Source organism: Schistocerca piceifrons, chromosome 9 (genome assembly GCF_021461385.2).
Source record: "Schistocerca piceifrons isolate TAMUIC-IGC-003096 chromosome 9, iqSchPice1.1, whole genome shotgun sequence".
In the NCBI taxonomy this organism is placed as follows: domain Eukaryota; kingdom Metazoa; phylum Arthropoda; class Insecta; order Orthoptera; family Acrididae; genus Schistocerca; species Schistocerca piceifrons.
In genome coordinates, this window is record NC_060146.1 from 174,077,468 (window position 1) to 174,096,223 (window position 18,756).

General features: G+C 45.1%; 1 protein-coding gene across 3 annotated transcripts in view; it reads left to right on the forward strand.

Annotated features, from left to right (window-relative positions):
- The window catches only part of LOC124717019 (interference hedgehog-like), a 597,210-nt gene that overhangs the window by 470,447 nt on the left and 108,007 nt on the right, over window positions 1-18,756 (forward strand). For all 3 annotated transcript variants that reach the window (XM_047243672.1, XM_047243673.1, XM_047243674.1), the window contains exon 3: window positions 14,220-14,488. In XM_047243672.1, the coding sequence (XP_047099628.1) occupies window positions 14,220-14,488 (269 nt within the window). The remainder of the gene's footprint in view (window positions 1-14,219; window positions 14,489-18,756) is intronic.

Genomic DNA, 18,756 nt, shown 5'->3' on the forward strand with positions numbered 1-18,756 from the left:
CCTGCACGGCGCCAAACACGCATACGACCATCATTGGCACCAAGGCAGAAGCGACTCTCATCGCTGAAGACGACACGTCTCCATTCGTCCCTCCATTCACGCCTGTCGCGACACCACTGGAGGCGGGCTGCACGATGTTGGGGCGTGAGCGGAAGACGGCCTAACGGTGTGCGGGACCGTAGCCCAGCTTCATGGAGACGGTTGCGAATGGTCCTCGCCGATACCCCAGGAGCAACAGTGTCCCTAATTTGCTGGGAAGTGGCGGTGCGGTCCCCTACGGCACTGCGTAGGATCCTACGGTCTTGGCGTGCATCCGTGCGTCGCTGCGGTCCGGTCCCAGGTCGACGGGCACGTGCACCTTCCGCCGACCACTGGCGACAACATCGATGTACTGTGGAGACCTCACGCCCCACGTGTTGAGCAATTCGGCGGTACGTCCACCCGGCCTCCCGCATGCCCACTATACGCCCTCGCTCAAAGTCCGTCAACTGCACATACGGTTCACGTCCACGCTGTCGCGGCATGCTACCAGTGTTAAAGACTGCGATGGAGCTCCGTATGCCACGGCAAACTGGCTGACACTGACGGCGGCGGTGCACAAATGCTGCGCAGCTAGCGCCATTCGACGGCCAACACCGCGGTTCCTGGTGTGTCCGCTGTGCCGTGCGTGTGATCATTGCTTGTACAGCCCTCTCGCAGTGTCCGGAGCAAGTATGGTGGGTCTGACACACCGGTGTCAATGTGTTCTTTTTCCCATTTCCAGGAGTGTATATTGAAAATTTTTAAAAAAATTTCTTTCAGAAATGTTTCAAGAACATAAGTGACCGGTTTCGTTCTTATCACATGACGATCATCAGACCTGTAATTTAATTTAGAAAGCAGTAGAAACCTTACTAGATTGACAATAAAATATGATAAAATGCTTATAAGGATAAAATACAATAAGACTTGTTATACCCATGGCATCCTTCTAAGATGGTAGGTGGTGCACTCTTCTCAGCTGCTGTGATGTCAGCTGGTGCCAGCAAGAGACGGGCATACGCTTAAGAACGAAGGCGCTCCGCCTACCTCTTCTCCCTCTACCTCAGGTCAACCAGTCAGTTGAGAAAATCATAGGACCCAGTTCTATCCATGGCAGAAATGTACCTTAGAACAGTACATAAATATTTATACCACAATCTTAAATTTCCAACTAGAAATACGAGGGCAGTTCAATAAGTAATGCAACACATTTTTTTTCTCGGCCGATTTTGGTTGAAAAAACTGGAAATTTCTTGTGGAATATTTTCAAACATTCCCGCTTCGTCTCGTATAGTTTCATTGACTTCCGACAGGTGGCAGCGCTGTACGGAGTTGTTAAAATGGCGTCTGTAACGGATGTGCGTTGCAAACAACGGGCAGTGATCGAGTTTCTTTTGGCGGAAAACCAGGGCATCTCAGATATTCATAGGCGCTTGCAGAATGTCTACGGTGATCTGGCAGTGGACAAAAGCACGGTGAGTCGTTGGGCAAAGCGTGTGTCATCATCGCCGCAAGGTCAAGCAAGACTGTCTGATCTCCCGCGTGCGGGCCGGCCGTGCACAGCTGTGACTCCTGCAATGGCGGAGCGTGCGAACACACTCGTTCGAGATGATCGACGGATCACCATCAGTGCTCAACTTGACACCTCTGTTGGTAGTGCTGTCACAATTGTTCACCAGTTGGGATATTCAAAGGTTTGTTCCCACTGGGTCCCTCGTTGTCTAACCGAACACCATAAAGAGCAAAGGAGAACCATCTGTGCGGAATTGTTTGCTCGTCATGTGACTGAGGGTGACAATTTCTTGTCAAAGATTGTTACAGGCGATGAAACATGGGTTCATCACTTCGAACCTGAAACAAAACGGCAATCAATGGAGTGGCGCCACACCCACTCCCCTACCAAGAAAAAGTTTAAAGCCATACCCTCAGCCGGTAAAGTCATGGTTACAGTCTTCTGGGACGCTGAAGGGGTTATTCTGTTCGATGTCCTTCCCCATGGTCAAACGATCAACTCTGAAGTGTATTGTGCTACTCTTCAGAAATTGAAGAAACGACTTCAGCGTGTTCGTAGGCACAAAAATCTGAATGAACTTCTCCTTCTTCATGACAACGCAAGACCTCACACAAGTCTTCGCACCCGAGAGGAGCTCACAAAACTTCAGTGGACTGTTCTTCCTCATGCACCCTACAGCCCCGATCTCGCACCGTCGGATTTCCATATGTTTGGCCCAATGAAGGACGCAATCCGTGGGAGGCACTACGCGGATGATGAAGAAGTTATTGATGCAGTACGACGTTGGCTCCGACATCGACCAGTGGAATGGTACCGTGCAGGCATACAGGCCCTCATTTCAAGGTGGCGTAAGGCCGTAGCATTGAATGGAGATTACGTTGAAAAATAGTGTTGTGTAGCTAAAAGATTGGGGAATAACCTGGTGTATTTCAATGCTGAATAAAACAACCCCTGTTTCAGAAAAAAAATGTGTTGCATTACTTATTGAACTGCCCTCGTATTACGAGATATAACTCAATCTTTAATAAATCAGTTTTATGACATAAAAAAATGTATGCAATATCATAGCACTCAGCAGCTGATCATTCCATTATTACATATATCTCCAGTGCCAAATAATTTTAATATAAGACAGACAGACTGAATCTAGCAAAGGTGTATACTTGCAGTCAAGTCACAACTAACATATCGATATGATGCCACAATGCCAAAGACCTTCACAACATCGTTGACTTTGAAACCATTGTGGTAGTACCACCTTAGCCCAAAGAGGGCACACTGAGTATACATTGTCTGTGCAGTTATTTTTAAAGCCTTTAATTGATATTTTATACAATATTTAAGTAGTTCCATGGCTGTAAAGCGATATTTTATACATAACTATTTTTATGTTATTGTTGTACTTTTTTTTTACGTTTTGACGATTATGTGAATCCGTTTTACACCGATTGGTTGAAGTGAGGTAGAGAGAAGTAATAGAACCCAGTACGCTGTCCTCGATGGTGAGTGTTCATCGGAGGTGAGGGTATCATCCGGAGTGCCCCAGGGAAGTGTGGTAGGTCCGCTGTTGTTTTCTATCTACATAAATGATCTTTTGGATAGGGTGGATAGCAATGTGCGGCTGTTTGCTGATGATGCTGTGGTGTACGGGAAGGTGTCGTCGTTGAGTGACTGTAGGAGGACACAAGATGACTTGGACAGGATTTGTGATTGGTGTAAAGAATGGCAGCTAACTCTAAATCTAGATAAATGTAAATTAATGCAGATGAATAGGAAAAAGAATCCTGTAACGTTTGAATACTACATTAGTAGTGTAGCGCTTGACACAGTCACGTCGATTAAATATTTGGGCGTAACATTGCAGAGCGATATGAAGTGGGATAAGCATGTAATGGCAGTTGTGGGGATAGTCGTCTTCGGTTCGTTGGTAGAATTTTGGGAAGATGTGGTTCATCTGTGAACGAGACCGCTTATAAAACACTAATACGACCTATTCTTGAGTACTGCTCGAGTGTTTGGGATCCCTATCAGTTCGGATTGAGGGAGGTCATAGAAGCAATTCAGAGACGGGCTGCTAGATTTGTTACTGGTAGGTTTGATCATCACGCGAGTGTTACGGAAATGCTTCAGGAACTCGGGTGGGAGTCTCTGAAGGAAAGGAGGCGTTCTTTTAGTGAATCGCTACTGAGGAAATTTAGAGAACCAGCATTTGAGGCTGACTGCAGTACAATTTTACTGCCACCAACTTACATTTCACGGAAAGACCACAAAGATAAGATAAGAGAGATTAGGGCTCGTACAGAGGCATATAGGCAGTCATTTTTCCCTCGTTCTGTTTGGGAGTGGAACGGGGAGAGAAGATGCTAGTTGTGGTACGAGGTACCCTCCGCCACGCATCGTATGGTGGATTGCGGAGTATGTATCTAGACGTAGATATAGAGAGAAGAGGAAGGAGGAGCATCTTCGTACTTAAACGTATGCCCGTGACTTTCTGGCACCAGCTGACATCACAGCAAAAAATGGTTCAAATGGCTCTGAGCACTATGCGACTTAACTTCTGAGGTCATCAGTCGCCTAGAACTTAGAACTAATTAAACCTAACTAACCTAAGGACATCACACACATCCATGCCCGAAGCAGGATGCGAACCTGCGACCGTAGTGGTCGCTCGGCTCCAGGCTATAGCGCCTAGAACCGCACGGCCACTCCGGCCGGCGACATCACAGCAGCTGAGAAGAGTGCTCCACCTACCATCTTCGAAGGTTGCCATGGGTATAACAAGTCTTATTGTATTTTATCCTTATAAGCATTTTCTCATATTTTGTTGTCAATCTAGTAAGGTTTCTATTACTTTCTAAATTAAATTACAGGTCTGATGATGGTCATGTGATATGACCGAAACCGGTCACCTACGTTCTTGAAACAAACGTGGTGTGATCAAGACTGAATTTTTGAAAGAAAAATTTTTAAATTGAAAATTGACATTTTCGGTCAGTTTCATGAGCGTCCCCAGTTAAAAAGGTTTAAGTATTCACGTAAACAATTCGGGTTCCCAGGTGGATGCCGTGTTTCTTGACTTCCGCAAGGCGTTTGATACAGTTCCCCACAGTCGTTTAATGAACAAAGTAAGAGCATGTGGACTATCAGACCAATTGTGTGATTGGATTGAAGAGTTCCTAGATAACAGAACGCAGCATGTCATTCTCAATGGAGAGAAGTCTTCCAAAGTAAGAGTGATTTCGGGTGTGCCGCAGAGGAGTTTCGTACGATCGTTGCTATTCACAATATATATAAATGACCTTGTGGAGAACATCGGAAGATTAGTGAGCCTTTTGCGGATGATGCTGTAGTATATCGAGAGGTTGTAACAATGGAAAATTGTACTGAAATGCAGGAGGATCTGCAACGAATTGACGCATGGTGCAGGGAATGGCAATTGAATCTCAATGTAGACAAGTGTGATGTGCTGCGAATACATAGAAAGAAAGTGCCTTTATCATTTAGCTACAATATAGCAGGTCAGTAACTGGAAGCAGTTAATTCCATAAATTATCTGGGAATAGGCATTAGGAGTGATTTAAAATGGAGTGACCATATAAAATTAATCGTCAGTAAAGCAGATGCCAGACTGAGATTCATTGGAAGAATCCTAAGGAAATGCTGTCCGAAAACAAAGGAAGTAGGTTACAGTACACTTGTTCGCCCTCTGCTTGAATACTGCTCACCGGTGTGGGATCCGTACCAGATAGGGTTGATGGAAGAGAGAGAGAAGATCCAACGAAGAGCAGCGCGCTTCGTTACAGGATAGTTTAGTAATCACGAAAGCGTTACGGAGATGACAGATAAACTCCAGTGGAAGACTCTGCAAGAGAGACGCTCAGTTGCTCGGTACGGGCTTTTGTTGAAGTTTCGAGAACATACCTTCACCGAGGAGTCAAGCAGTATATTGCTCCCTCCTACGTATTTCTCGCGAAGAGGCCATGAGGATAAAATCAGAGAGATTAGAGCCCACACAGAGGCATACCGACACTCTTTCTTTCCACGAACGATATGGAACAGAAGGGAGAACCGATAGAGGTACTCAAGGTACCCTCCGCCACACACCGTCAGGTGGCTTGTGGAGTATGGATGTAGATGTAGAGGCATCACTTTTCAGCACGGCCTCGTAGAGTGACTGAACGAGGCCATCGAGATGCGACTTTCCGCCGTCAGCAGAAAAGGAAGAGGTTTCTCCGTCTGTGAAAGGGGCGAGGCCACGCTTGTGAATGGAGCGGCCGCCGGGCTCGCATTTCTGCCCGCGAAAGCTGAATGGACGGAAAGGCCTGGTGGCTGCGAGTGCGGTGCCGGGACGCTGATGGACGGGTGGCGGCTGTGACTGTCCCTGGAGGCCGGTTTGGGGTTCCGAGAAACGCGCGACGCTCGGGGACCGCCGTGGCTCCATTGAGCGGCTTTCTCCGCCGGCCTGGTCGTCATCGCAACCTCCAAATGCGGAGTCGGCGCCGCAACCTGTCTGGAAGGAGGCTGTACAGACCGTGCGCTCTGCGCGTATGACGAAACCGGCTTTTCCACGGGTTATTTTGCTTTCAACCCTACCCCCCACCACCCCCTCCCCTAGCACCATGACACTGTGACCTATCGAAAGATACTTGATTGTCGCAATCACGATACTCTACGGCCGGCAGGAGTTCAGTAAGCAATCCAGCACTTTTTTTTTCTGAAAGCAGACCAGTATCAGTTGCGAAGCGATTTAGAAAAGATTGCTGTATGGTGTGGCAGGTGGCAGTTGACGCTAAATAACGAAAAGTGTGAGCTGATCCACATGAGTTCCAAAAGAAATCCGTTGGAATTCGATTACTCGATAAATAGTACAATTCTCGAGGCTGTCAATTCAACTAAGTACCTAGGTGTTAAAATTACGAACAACTTCAGTTGGAAAGACCACATAGATAATATTGTGGGGAAGGCAAGCCAAAGGTTGCGTTTCATTGGCAGGACACTTAGAAGATGTCGTCCTCTGTTAGAATATTGCTGCGCGGTGTGGGATCCTTACCAGGTGGAATTGACGGAGGACATCGAAAGGGTGCAAAAAAGGGCAGCTCGTTTTGTATTATCACGTAATAGGGGGGAGAGTGTGGCAGATAGGCGAGTTGCGGTGGAAGTCATTAAAGCAAAGACGTTTTTCGTCGTGGCGAGATCCATTTACGAAATTTCAGTCATCAACTTTCTCTTCCGAATGCGAAAATATTTTGTTGAGCCCAACCTACATAGGTAGGAATGCTCATCAAAATAAAATAAGAGAAATCAGAGCTCGGACAGAAAGGTTTAGGTGTTCGTTTTTACCGCGCGCTGTTCGGGAGTGGAATGGTAGAGAGATAGTATGATTGTGGTTCGATGAACCCTCTGCCAAGCACTTAAATGTGAATTACAGAGTAATCATGTAGATGCAGGTGTTGGTTTTATTTATTCCAACACACCATATTATGTTCCAGACTTTTCGCTACAAAACAATTTTTCGAGTCTCCGTTCAATGCAACGGCCCTACGATACCTTATACTGAGGCGTCAAAGAAACTGCTATAGGCATGCGTATTCAAATACAGAGATATGTAAACAGGTAGAATACGGCCCTGCGGTCGGGAACGCCTATATAAGACAACAAGTGTATGAAGATAGCAACTGTTCTCGAAAGAAAAGATACCATTGATGACCGTGCAGCTTCTCTAGAATAAATGTTAATTAATTGAAACCCTCAGCTGCCGACAGGTGTTGTTGACATACATCGACAGGGACAGCTGGAAATGTGTGCCCCGACCGGGACTCGAACCCGGGATCTCCTGCTTAGACGGCAGGCGCTCTATCCATCTGAGCCCCCGAGGACACAGATGAATAGCGCGACTGCAGGAACTTATCCATTGCACGCTTCTGGTGAGACCTGCCTCGGTCATGCATGTGTGTGATGTCCTTAGGTTAATTAGGTTTAAGTAGTTCTAAGTTCTAAGAGACTGATGACCCCAGATGTTAACTCCCATAGTGCTCAGAGCCATTTGAGCCATTTGAATTTGAAACATGTGTCCGCAAATCAACCGTTGCCGCGGTATCGTATTAATTCGATTTGGGAACCAGCTGTAAATGCCCCTGCATACCAGTGTGTTTACGTTGGTATCTTAAGGACACCACACCCTGCCTATCTAACCCGTGGTAATTTAGGCAAGTATTTGACCCATTTCTGAAAAAAACTATTTGATGCAGGACAATAATATTTTTACTGTATGTTACATGATGCTAATAGAGTCACCGAGTTTTTATGTTATGCAGAGTCTCTGAAAATTTCATTCATTTATCTATGATAGTTTCTGATGTAATAGGGCATATGTACTGAAAATTTTAGTTTGTGAGAAATTGACTTTAAAGAAAAAACTTTTGAAAGCTGTTACTTACAGTTAATTAAAACTGTCCTGCTGCATATGATGGCCCTTCTTTGGCCTTTAGCAGGTCTCCAGCTTCTTTTTCACCTTCCTGGATGTTTGTTTTGCTTTCTTCTCTATGTTAGATGCGTACCTGTCTGCATCGGCTATCTTCATTTTATCGCAGTGTTGCAGCCCAGTGATCATATTTTCACCAGGATTAATTCCCAGTTTTTTCAGTACCCAACACTTTCCAATATTACCAGAATTAAATGTAAAAACAGTAACATGAACTCCTAGTTTCATTGTATGCATGCCTGCAAATACAATTTTAGGAATGCGGTTCCAAATTATGCTGTCGAAACATTCATTTGGGTTCTGTGTCTGCCCATGCAGACATTTCCTTAGAAGGTCAGGATGAGCCAAGAGTCTGAAAATATGTTTAACTGCTGTAATAACAGCAGCAGGAAGAGAATGGTGGTTATAATAAGATTCTCCAATCGCATGAGCCCTATTGTATTTGCACCACCGATTTTCTCCTGATGCACACAATCCATGACATGGCTTATCATCAGTAGAGGACTTGTGGAAGAATATGGCCCAAACATCTCTCTTCATTGTCTCCAGATTTTCTTTATTTCTCGTAATTGCCTGTCCATAGTATACCTGCAAGTTTTCTATTTCAGTTTTAATTAACCGACCCTGTCCGGTCAACAATTTTCCATCTTCTAATTTTTTTCCTCTCGTATCAACAGTTAGTTTTCTCAGCCTTGTTCCCAAACGTTTTTGAATGTGGCCTTCACATTCTATTTTGGTAACAATGGCATCTCCATATAGCTTAGAGTTGATAGTGGGCGGGTTGACAGTGGGTGACAGAAAAGTGGGCGAGGCACATGAACACACGTGGTAGGAAAATGCTCTTTAAATGCTCGAAAAAAAAAATTTCAGCAAAATCTTTTTCAGAGTACTTAAATAAAACCTTAATCTATCGAAATATGATGAAAACCGAAAATCGGTTTTTTTCGACCTGAACCACTGTGTGGTCCCCATAAGGTTTGGTATCGACCATGTTTGTTTACGCATACACAACTATTACCCTTTCCCCTCCGTGCACTGTGCATCACGATCAGTAACGAACGTGAAGGCAACGCATCCGCCGACTCCCCAGATATGGCCGTTGTTGGAGGTATCTGGGACGCCTTGCGACGTGCTGTTCAGAAGAAATAGCCATCCCCTCGCACTCTTAAGGATTTATGGATAGCCCTACAAGACTCATGATGTCAGTTTCCTCCAGCACTACTTAAGACATTTGTCGAGTCCATGCCACCTCGTCTTACGGCACTTCTGCGTACTCACGGGGGTCCTACATGATATTAGGGGAGGTGTTTCTTTGGCTCTTCAGTGTATATACACTACTGGCCGTTAAAATTGCTACACCATATTATACTACAAACATATTATACTAGAACTGACATGTGATTACATTTTCACGCAATTTGGGTGCATAGATCCTGAGAAATTACTACCCAGAACAACCACCTCCGGCCGTAATAGCAGCACGGTCTTGATACGCCTGGGCGTTCAGTCAAACAAAGCTTGGGTGGCGTGTACAGGTACAGCTGCCCATGCAGCTTCAACACGATACGACAGTTGATCAAGAGTAGTGACTGGCGTATTGTAACGAGCCAGTTTGCTCGGCCACCATTGACCAGGCGTTTTCAGTTAGGGAGAGATCTGGAGAACGTGCTGGTCAGGGCAGCACTCGAACATTTTCTGTATCTAGAAAGACCCGTACAGAAACTGCAACATGCGGTCGTGCATTATCCTGCTGAAATGTAGGGTTTCGCAGGGATCGAATGAAGGGTAGAGCCACGGGTCGTAACACATCTGAAATGTAACGTGCACTGTTCAAAGTACCGTCAATGCGAACAAGAGGTGACCGAGACGTGTAACCAATGGCACCCCATACCATCACGCCGGGTGATACGCCAGTATGGCGATGACGCATACACGCTTATAATGTGCGTTCACCGCGATGTTGCCAAACACGGATGCGACCATCATGATGCTGTAAACAGAACCTGGATTCATCTGAAAAAAATGACTTTTTACCGATCGTGTACTCAGGTTCGTCGTTGAGTACACCATCGCAGGCGCTCCTGTCTGTGATGCAGCGTCAAGGGTAACCGCAGCCACGATCTCCGAGCTGATAGTCCGTGCCGCGCGGGATTAGTCGAGCGGTCTAAGGCGCTACAGTCATGTACTGTGCGGCTGGTCCCGGCGGAGGTTCGATTCCTCCCTCGGGCATGGGTGTGTGTGTTTGTCCTTAGGATAATTTAAGTTAAGTAGTGTGTAAGCTTAGGGACTGGTGACCTTAGCAGTTAAGTCCCATAAGACTTCACACACATTTGAACCGATAGTCCGTGCGGCCGCTGCAAACGTCGTCGAACTGTTCGTGCAGATGGTTGTTGTCTTGCAAACGTCCCCATCTATTGGCTCAGGGATCGAGACTTGGCTGCACGATCCGTTACAGCCATGCGGATAAGATGCCTGTCATCTCGACTGCTAGTGATACGAGGCCGCTGGGATCCAGCACGGCGTTCCGTATTACCCTCCTGAACCCACCGATTCCATATTCTGCTAACAGTCATTGGATCTCGACCAACGCGAGCAGCAATGTCGCGATACGATAAACCGCAATCGCGATAGGTAGAGGTCTGCGCGGATGCGGATATCCGCGGATATATCCGCGGATATCCGCGGTATTTGTTACTTGGCGGATAAAATCGCGACCGGCGCGGATATCCGCGGGTCATCTGCGGATAATGAGCACGGCATCTGCCCAGTACGTATGTTGCAATGTTAGTTCAAAACTTCAAGTCTGTCGACATTCTTGGAATCTTGCAGGGCCCGGGTAGAGCGGATGTCTGTCGTCCTCAGCCCCTGGCTACGACCGACGTAGCTGTGTCCAAGAGACCTGCGCCGAATTCGTTTCGGCGACCGTGTCTTTTGTGTGGCCTGTGAAGTGCTCTCTGGGTGGCAAACCTGCCCACTGTCTACCAGACAGGTGCCCGTTGCAATTTTCCGCTGACTTCAGTTAGCGCTTTGTAGTGACCGAGTGACAACCTTCATCGTAGCAAATATCAGTGAGAGTTCTTTCTTCAAATGAACACCATATCGATGGATACAATTTCGTGTAAGGTGAAAAAAGGTGCTTTTACATTAGTGAAGGAAAACAAATTGAAATCGCCAAATTGGAAAAAAATTCGCATACGTATTTGATGGTAACGAAAAGATAAAAGATATAGTGGCTTGTTTTGCATGTAAAAAAGTATATTCCTACAGTGGACACAAAAGTGGAACTTCAAATTTGCTAAAACATTCGTGTGAGGCTCGACAAAGTAGCATAATTACTTATTTAAATACCAAGAGAGACGTGTAAACTCCTGAAGTTCCGCTAAATTTGAAGACAGCCGGGACAGAAGAACTTATCAATCTTGTCAGCAAAGACATTTTACCATTCGAAGTTGCGTGTGGATCTGAATTTCTCGAGACGGCACAGTTTCTTATTGATGTGGGAGCCAAGTACGGTGCAGAGAGTGCTAAGGATCTGCTACCTCATCCAACCACTCCTAATTTCTATAACCACTGATTTTGTTGTCACTCTTCGGAAGACGAATTATTTCTTCCAGACAACGTCAATTATTGCTGGCAGTTTAACTTTTTCACAGGTGCGCCAGCGTGTTACAGTGAAGGCCTAATACTCTAAATATTTCACATGGAAGTGACGAGGACTGAACGCGTAAGCTATAATATAATCATGAGCTGACATGAATGGCTTCAACATTTGACACATCCAAGCAGTGAGTACAAAAAAACTGTCGGTAAATGATGCAATGTGCTAGTAACAGTTTAAAACCATCGTCATTTTCAGCTGCCTTGGCACAAGAGCAGGGAAATATAATTGTTTCTATACATGTATTTTCATCATTTAATACTATTACATTGAATTTTATTTTTTTAAATAGCGTTTCCAATCTCACGACATCCGAGCTGCTACTGTGTGTGCTCCGGAGCGCCAATGTTTTCCTGTTTGGAATGGTCTGCTTTAGAGTAGGTATAGAGCATTTCCTGTAATTTAAGAAGTCAAAAGTAGTTAAGTTGTCGCAGAAATGGCACCCTAACAATACCTATGTCATTACATACCATAATTCTAAGTACTACTGTCTATTACTATTAATTACTCATTCAAAACTTAAATATATGCAGATGCGGATAAGGAACCTGCGGATGCGGATTGCACTTTTCTTATCCGTGCAGACCTCTAGCGATAGGCTACAATCCGACCTTTATCAAAGTCGTAAACGTGATGTTACGCATTTCTGCTCCGTACACGAGGCATCACAACAACGTTTCACCAGGCAACGCCGGTCAACTGCTGTCTGTGTATGAGAAATCGGTTGGAAACTTTCCCCATGTCAGCACGTTGTAGGTGTCGCCACCGGCGCCAACCTTGTGTGAATGCTCTGAAAAGCTAATCATTTGCGTACCACAGCATCTTCTTTCTGTCGGTTGAATTTCGCGTCTGTAAGGCGTCATCTTCGTGGTGTAGCAATTTTAACGGCCAGTAGTGTAATTTTCCTTTACAATTGTTAACACTCCAATGTTGTTGTTGTTGTGGTCTTCAGTCCTGAGACTGGTTTTATGCAGCTCTCCATGCTACTCTATCCTGTGCAAGCCTTTTCATCTTCCAGTACTTACTGCAACCTACATCCTTCTGAATCTGCTTAGTGTATTCATCTCTTGGTCTCCCTCTTCGATTTTTACCCTCCACGCTGCCCTCCAATACTAAATTGGTGATCCCATGATGCCTCAGAACATGTCCTACCAACCGATCCCTTCTCCTGGTCAAGTTGTGCCACAAACTTCTCTTCTCCCCAATCCTATTCAATACTTCCTCATTAGTTACGTGATCTACCCATCTAATCTTCAGCATTCTTCTGTAGCACCACATTTCGAAAGCTTCTATTCTCTTCTTGTCCAAACTATTTATCGTCCATGTTTCACTTCCATACATGGCTACACGCCATACAAATACTTTCAGAAACGACTTCCTGACACTTAAATCTATACTCGATGTTAACAAATTTCTCTTCTTCAGAAACGCTTTCCTTGCCATTGCCAGCCTACATTTTATATCCTCTCTACTTCGACCATCATCAGTTATTTTGCTCCCCAAATAGCAAAACTCCTTTACTACTTTAAGTGTCTCATTTCCTAATCTAATTCCCTCAGCATCACCCGACTTAATTAGACTACATTCCATTATCCTTGTTTTGCTTTTGTTGATGTTCATCTTATATCCTCCTTTCAAGACACTGTTCATTCCATTCAACTGCTCTTCCAAGTCCTTTGCTGTCTCTGACAGAATTACAATGTGATCGGCGAACCTCAAAGTTTTATTTCTTCTCCATGGACTTTAATACCCACTCCGAATTTTTCTTTTGTTTCCTTTACTGCTTGCTCAATATACAGATTGAATCACATCGGGGACAGGCTACAACCCTGTCTCACTCCCTTCCCAACCGCTGCTTCCCTTTCATGCCCCTCGTCTCTTATAACTGCCATCTGGTTTCTGTACAAATTGTAAATAGCCTTTCGCTCCCTGTATTTTACCCGTGCCACCTTTAGAATTTGAAAGAGAGTATTCCAGTCAACATTGTCATAAGCTTTCTCTAGGTCTACAAATGCTAGAACCGTAGGTTTGCCTTTCCTTAATCTTTCTTCTAAGATAAGTCGTAAGGTCAGTATTGCCTCACGTGTTCCAGTGTTTCTACGGAATCCAAACTGATCTTCCCCGAGGTTGGCTTCTACTAGTTTTTCCATTCGTCTGTAAAGAATTCGTGTTAGTATTTTGCAGCTGTGACTTATTAAACTGATAGTTCGGTAATTTTCACATCTGTCAACACCTGCTTTCTTTGGGATTGGAATTATTATATCCCTCTTGAAGTCTGAGTGTATTTCGCCTGTTTCATACATCTTGCTCACCAGATGGTAGAGTTTTGTCAGGACTGGCTCTCCCAAGGCCGTCAGTAGTTCCAATGGAATGTTGTCTACTCCGGGGGCCTTGTTTCGACTCAGGTCTTTCAGTGCTCTGCCAAACACTCCAATAGCATCGTCAAAAAACAGCCGTCTTACGCACCCTGTAGATAGCTGCCTCCTGAAGCAGCCTGTACGGAGACGTGTGCAGTGACGAGCGGCCCGCCGTGTCTTTGCGTGCAGACATGACGCAGCTCTTCCTGCGGAGCCCTGAGGACGCTGTGGCGCCGCTGGGTGACCGCGTCTCGTTCGACTGCCGGCTGCGCTCGGGGGCGGACCGCATCCGCTGGAAGCACGCCGGCCGCTTCGTGTCGCACGTGCCTCAGCAGGCGCAGTCCACGTCGTCGTCGTCGGCGCACCCCGCCCCCTCCGGCGCCAGCGGCGGCAAGGGCCGCGTGCGGTCCAGCTACCAGGTGCACGTCACCAGCTACGACCAGGCCGGCGACTACCAGGTCAGTACCACGGCAGCGGGCGCTCGCAGTTACCACGGCCGTCACATGAAAATCTTAAATATTTCAATATACCCTGATACTGTCAGGGAAGAGACGGTGGTCCTCACAAGAACTGGTCCTGACCAAAAACTTTTAAAGTAAAATGTGGAAACTTGCCCAAGTCACACCAATATTACACAGAGTACGCGGAGGAACTTGCCCCTCTTCTCGCAGCGCTGTACCGTACATCTTTAGAAGAGTGTACCGTTCCAAAAGATTGGAAAAGGGCACATGTTGTAAGTATGCTGTTTAGGTTTTTATGTTGGTAACGCCACGTAGCGCTTTGTATGAAAATCACTGACTGTGCTGTGTGCAGTCCGTGGCTGGTTTGCATTGTTGGAATATTCGCTATTGTAGTGTTGGGCAGTTGGATGTGTACAGCGCGCAGCGTTGCGCAGTTGGAGGTGAGCCGCCAGCAGTGGTGGATGTGGGGAGAGGGATGACAGAGTTTTGAGAGCGGTCGATCTGGACGTGTGTCCATCAGAAAGAGTAAATGTGTAATATTGGATATCATGAACTGATATATATATTATGACTTTTGAACATTATTAAGGTAAATAAATCGTTTGTTCTCTATCAAAATCTTTCATTCGCTAACTATGCCAATCAGTAGTTAGTGCCTTCAGTAGTTAGAATCTTTTATTCAGCTGGCAATATTGGCGCACGCTGTATTGCAGTAGTTTGAGTAACGAAGATTTTTGTGAGGTAAGTGATTCATGAAAGGTATAGGTTATTGTTAGTCAGGGCCATTCTTTTGTAGGGATTATTGAAAGTCAGATTGCGTTCCGCTAAAAATGTTGTTCCGCTAAAAATGTTGTGTGTCAGTTTATTGATGATCAGAATAAGTAAAGAGAGAAATGTCTGAGCGCGTTCAGTTTTGCTCAACTGTTTGTAAATCAAATAACGTAGAGGTTTTCCAAAACTGTCATTTATAAAGTTTTTTCTAAGGGTACGTTACAAGGTTATCCCCGTTTTCGAGAGGGGACGTCGAACAGATATGCAGAACTATAGACCTATATCTCTAACTTCGATCAGTTGTAGAGTTTTGGAACACGTATTGTGTTCGAGTACAATGACTTTTCTGGAGACTGCAAATCTACTCTGTAAGAATCAGCATGGGTTTCGAAAAAGACGATCGTGTGAAACCCAGCACGCGCTATTCGTCCACGAGACTCAGAGGGCCATAGACACGGGTTCCCAGGTAGATGCCGTGTTTCTTGACTTCCGCAAGGCGTTTGATACAGTTCCCCACAGTCGTTTAATGAACAGACTGTGCGGCTGATCCCTGCGGAGGTTCGAGTCCTCCCTCGGGCATGGGTGTGTGTGTTTGTGCTTAGGATAATTTAGGTTAAGTAGTGTGTAAGCTTAAGGACTGATGACCTTAGCAGTTAAGTCCCATAAGATTTCACACACATTTGAACATTTTTGTTTAATGAACACAGTAAGAAAATGTTCAACTGTGTGTGAAATCTTATGGGACTTAACTGCTAAGGTCATCAGTCCTTAACCTTACACACTACTTAACCTAAATTATCCTATGCACAAACACACACACCCATGCCCGAGGGAGGACTCGAACCTCCGCCGGGATCAGCCGCTCAGTCCATGACTGCAGCGCCTTCAGACCGCTCGGCTAATCCCGCGCGGCAACAAAGTAAGAGCATATGGACCATCAGACCAATTGCGTGATTGTATTGAAGAGTTCCTAGATAACAGAACGCAGCATGTCATTCTCAATGGAAAGAAGTCTTCCGAAGTAAGAGTGATTTCAGGTGTGCCGCAGGGGACTGTCGCAGGACCGTTGCTATTCACAACATATATAACTGAACTTGTGGATAACATCAGAAGTTCACAGAGGCTTTTTCCGGATGATGCTGTAGTATATCGAGAGGCTGCAACAATGGAAAATTGTACTGAAATGCAGGAGGATCTGCAACGAATTGACGCATGGTGCAGGGAATGGTAACTGAATCTCATTGTAGACAAGTGTAATGTGCTGAATTGACGCATGGTGCAGGCAATGGCAATTGAGTCTCAATGTGGACAAGTGTAATGTGCTGAATAGAAAGAAAGATCCTTTATCATTTAGCTACAATATAGCAGGTCAGCAACTGGAAGCAGTTAATTCCATAAATTATAAATTATCTGGGAGTAGGCAATAGGAGTGATCTAAAATGGAATGACCATACAAAATTAATCGTCGGTAAAGCAGATGCCAGACTGAGATTCATTGGAAGAATCCTAAGGAAATGCAGTCCGAAAATAAAGGAAGTAGGTTGCAGTACACTTCGCCCACTGCTTGAATACTGTTCACCGGTGTGGCATCTGTACCAGATAGGGTTGATGGAAGAGATAGAGAAGATCCAACGGAGAGCAGCGCGCTTCGTTACAGGATCATTTAGTAATCGCGAGAGCGTTACGGAGATGATAGATAGACTCCAGTGGAAGACTGCAAGAGAGACGCTCAGTAGCTCGGTACCGGCTTTTGTTGAAGTTTCACGAACATACCTTCACCGAGGAGTTAAGCAGTGTATTTCTCCCTTCTACGTATATCTCGCGAAGAGACCATGAGGATAAAATCAGAGAGATTAGAGCCCACACAGAGGCATACCGACAATCTTTCTTTCCACGAACAATACGAGACTGGAATAGAAGGGAGAACCGATAGAGGTACTCAAGGTACCCTCCGCCACACACCGTCAGGTGGCTTGCGGAGTATATATGTAGATGTAGATATTCAAGAAAGGTAGTAGGACTAATCCATTAAATTACAGGGCGACGTCATTAACGTCGATATGCAGCAGGATTTTGGGACATACATTGTGTTCGAACATTGCGAATTATCTCGAAGAGAGCGGTCTATTGCCACACAGTCAAGGCGGATTCAGAAAACGTCGTTCTCTTGAAACACAACTAGTTCTTTACTCACACGAAGTGTCAAGGGCTACTAAGAAGGTACTTTCAATTGATTCCGTATTTCTAGATTTCCAGAAGGTTTTTCACACTGTACCACACAAGCAGCTTGTACTGAAATCGCGTGCTCATGGAATATCGTCTGAGTTATGTGAATGGATTCGTGATTTCCTGTCAGAGAGGTAACTGACGAAAAGTCGTTGAGTAAAACAGAAGTGATATCTGGCATTCCCCTAATAGTGTTATAGGCCCTTTGCCGTCCCTTATCTCTGTAAATGACAATCTGAGAAACCGTCTTGGCCCGGGTTCCCGGGTTCGATTCCCGGCGGGGTCAGGGATTTTCTCTGCCTCGTGATGACTGGGTGTTGTGTGATGTTCTTAGGTTAGTTAGGTTTAAGTAGTTCTAAGTTCTAGGGGACTGATGACCATAGATGTTAAGTCCCATAGTGCTCAGAGCCATTTCAACCAAACTGTCTTCGGTTGTTCACAGATGATGTTGTCGTTTATCGTCTAGTGAACTAATCAGAAGACCAAAACAGATTGCAAAACGATGTAGAAAAGATATCTGTATGGTGCGAAAATTGACCGTTGACCCGAATAATGAATAGTGTGACGTCCCCCACACGAGTGCTAAAAGGAATCCGTTAAACTTCGGTTACTCCATAAATCAAAGGCCGTAAATTCAACTAAATGCCTAGGAATTACAATTACGAATAGCTCAAATTGGAAAGAACACACGGAAAATGTTGTGGGGAAGACTGCAGGCAGAACGCTTAGAAGATGCAAAGGTCTACTAAAGAAAGTGCCTGCACTAACCTTTTTTAGGATAATGCTGCACGGAGTGCGATCCTTACCACATAGGTTTAACGGAGTACATCGAGAATGTTCAATAAAGAGCAACACATTCTGCATTATCGCGAAACAGGGGGGAGAGTGTCAATGACATTATAAAGGTCTTCGGGTGGTCTTCGCGTGGAAATCATTAAAACAAAGCTGTTTTCCGTCGCGGTGGACTTTTCTCACAAAATTTCGATCACCGATTTTGTCTTCCGAATGCGAAAATACTTTGTTGATGCCGACCTACATAGAATCGATCATCATAAAAAAGTAAGGGAAATCAAAGTTCGTACGGAAATACAGGGTGAGTCACCTAACATTACCGCTGGATATATTTCGTAAACCACATCAAATACTGACGAATCGATTCCACAGACCGAACGTGAGGAGAGGGGCTAGTGTAATTGGTTAATACAAACCATAAAAAAATGGACGGAGGTATGTTTTTTAACACAAACCTACGTTTTTTTTAAATGGAT